General features: G+C 29.4%; 1 protein-coding gene across 2 annotated transcripts in view; it reads right to left on the reverse strand.

Moving 5' to 3' along the window:
• The window catches only part of LOC101501498 (indole-3-pyruvate monooxygenase YUCCA6-like), a 5,049-nt gene extending 3,089 nt beyond the window's left edge, over positions 1 to 1,960 (reverse strand). Inside the window, exon 1 of one of the 2 annotated variants that reach the window (XR_012162623.1) lies at positions 856 to 1,960. Coding sequence is in view for 1 of the 2 variants with exons in the window: in XM_004498484.4 (XP_004498541.1) it covers positions 856 to 1,572 (717 nt within the window). In the remaining variant the exon portion in view is untranslated. The remainder of the gene's footprint in view (positions 1 to 855) is intronic. The other variant, XM_004498484.4, reaches the window with a different exon arrangement.
• Between the last annotated feature and the right edge of the window lie 405 nt (positions 1,961 to 2,365).

The following is a 2,365-nucleotide window of genomic DNA, read 5'->3' on the forward strand; positions in this document are numbered from 1 at the left end:
CTTTTGCTAAGAACATCATGGGAAAGAAAAAGGAGGGAAAAAGCAAATGAGTATAGAGAATCAATGGCCATTATCTCATGCTTCTTCTATCCCATGCTACGCATGCTTGAGAACCTCAAAAAAGTTAAATTTCATGCTTTTTATATTACTAGTGCTAAAAAAATTAAATATCAAAATACTTTTGAATTGACTCTAAATTAACTTTATGTACATGTATATCTCAAGTAATGTTATATTAGTAAGAACAAAAGGATGGATTCATTTGTACTACTCGAGTTTAAATTCTGATTTGGAATAATTTTCTACTAGAATAATTTAATTATTTTCTAATTAAATTTTAAATTACCAATATCCTTTTTTTATGTGGATCAAGAGGTTAAGAAAAAAAAATGATTCTTTTTTAATTACATATCATATCTTACAATGTCACAATCTAGTTAGTATTGTAACTTCTTTTCTCAAAATGAACCCAACAAGGCTTAAAATTTCCATGTTCCTTTATTTGAAGATAGAAGTTACTAATATGGAATTTTATGCTAGAAATAACTTACTTTGAATATTTTCTCTTAATGTAAAAATATTTATTTAATAAGTAATCTATATTCCAATTTGACAAATTGATAAAAGCAACAAGAAAAGTTGATGTCTTGTTGCTATGCTTAAATTAGTTTTGTTCATGTTAAATCACCAATTCCAAAACAAGAGGGGCATGCAAACTTTTAACCAAAAAAATACAAAAACAACTTTATAGTATTTTTAGTATATACTAATTTTCATAATCATAAGCACAAAAACAAGAATTTAATCAAAAAAAAAAGAAAGAAAAGAAAGGAAAGAGTTGTGATGAGTACTTACTGAATCTCTAACAACAATAGAAGTAGCAACATCATGGTTACAAAGATCCAAACACACTTCCATACCTGAATTTCCACATCCAACAACCAAAACTTTCTTATCTCTAAACTCTTCACCACTTTTATAAAAACTACTATGCTTAATAATACCACCAAATTCTCCAACTCCTTCAATCTCCGGCACGACCGCCTCCGCATTCTCTCCGGTCGCCACGATCAACCATCGGCAAACAAACTCACTAACCATCCCTCCTTTCCCTACACTCCGAACTCTCCAAAAACCAACTTTTTCATCGAATTCAGCATTTTTCACTTCTTCATTGAACCAAGGCCTAATATCGAAATTTTTCGAGTAATTTTCCAAATATTCTATGAATTGTTGTTTTGTTGGATATGTTGGAAAACCAATAGGGAAACTCATCAATGGAAGCTCACAAACTTGTTTTGGTAAATGAAGACGAAGTCTATCATATGTTTTTAGCTTCCATAGTGAAGCTATGCAATTTGATCTTTCAAGTATTAAACTTGGAACACCCTTTTGTTTTAGATATGCTGAAACTGCTAAACCTGAAGGTCCTGCTCCTATGATTAAGGGACCTGGAATCCATAAACATCTATGATCACTTAAAGTTGAAGTCTTTTTGTTGTTCATTGTTTCTATGAATAAAGGGTCATGTGCTTTTTTTCCTTCTAGTTCTCTTAGGTAGTAATAGTCCATCTTGAAAATATTTCTATTGAACAAAAATAAAAATGGAGAGGTTAAAGAATGAATTGGATAAGGACAAAATTTTGGTTGGTTGGTTGGTTTTTTTTTCTTTGAGAATTGTTAGTTGGATTTTGAGACAAAAAGAAGAAAAAAGCTCTGTTTTTTAATGAAGTGTTTTTTGTGTATTGGTGGAAAATTTTGGTTCTCTTAGCTAATAAAAGATTGGTTGAATTGTGAAAGAATGAAAATTTTCTTGTGTGAGTTTGTGTTATGTGTGTGTGTGTTGTTTTCAAGGAAGGAAGGTTATTAAAGGGAAGGGTGAGTATCAACTAAGAGGCTAAATCAGCATTGATCATAGAGAGGGACTGAGAAGGATTGTGATATGTTTTTGTATGTGTGTGTGTATATATATTATTCCTATGACGGTTCAATGTTTAATTTATATGAGTGGAAGCAAGTGGAAAAATGATAAACAAATCTTAGAATTTAAATGTATTTAGTTAGACTCACATTTACCGAAAATGAGTTAAATGAAATATATAAGAGATCTAATCCGTATATTTAATGTTTTAAGATTTTAGATAAATATATAATTTTAAGATTTTTTAGAAGTTCTAAAATTTTGACCTTACGTTGAAGTTGTGTCTAAATTAAATCTTCTAACTATTCTTTTTTTTTTAAAGTTAAGTCTCTATGCCATTGACAAATCTAACTCTTAATGCTAATGTATTTACAACAAAACTCATATCTTAATACAACTTTTAAAAATTCATATTGAGTTCTACAATTTTTACTCACGTATTAA

The sequence above is a fragment of the Cicer arietinum genome, chromosome 4 (assembly GCF_000331145.2).
Source record: "Cicer arietinum cultivar CDC Frontier isolate Library 1 chromosome 4, Cicar.CDCFrontier_v2.0, whole genome shotgun sequence".
NCBI lineage: Eukaryota > Viridiplantae > Streptophyta > Magnoliopsida > Fabales > Fabaceae > Cicer > Cicer arietinum.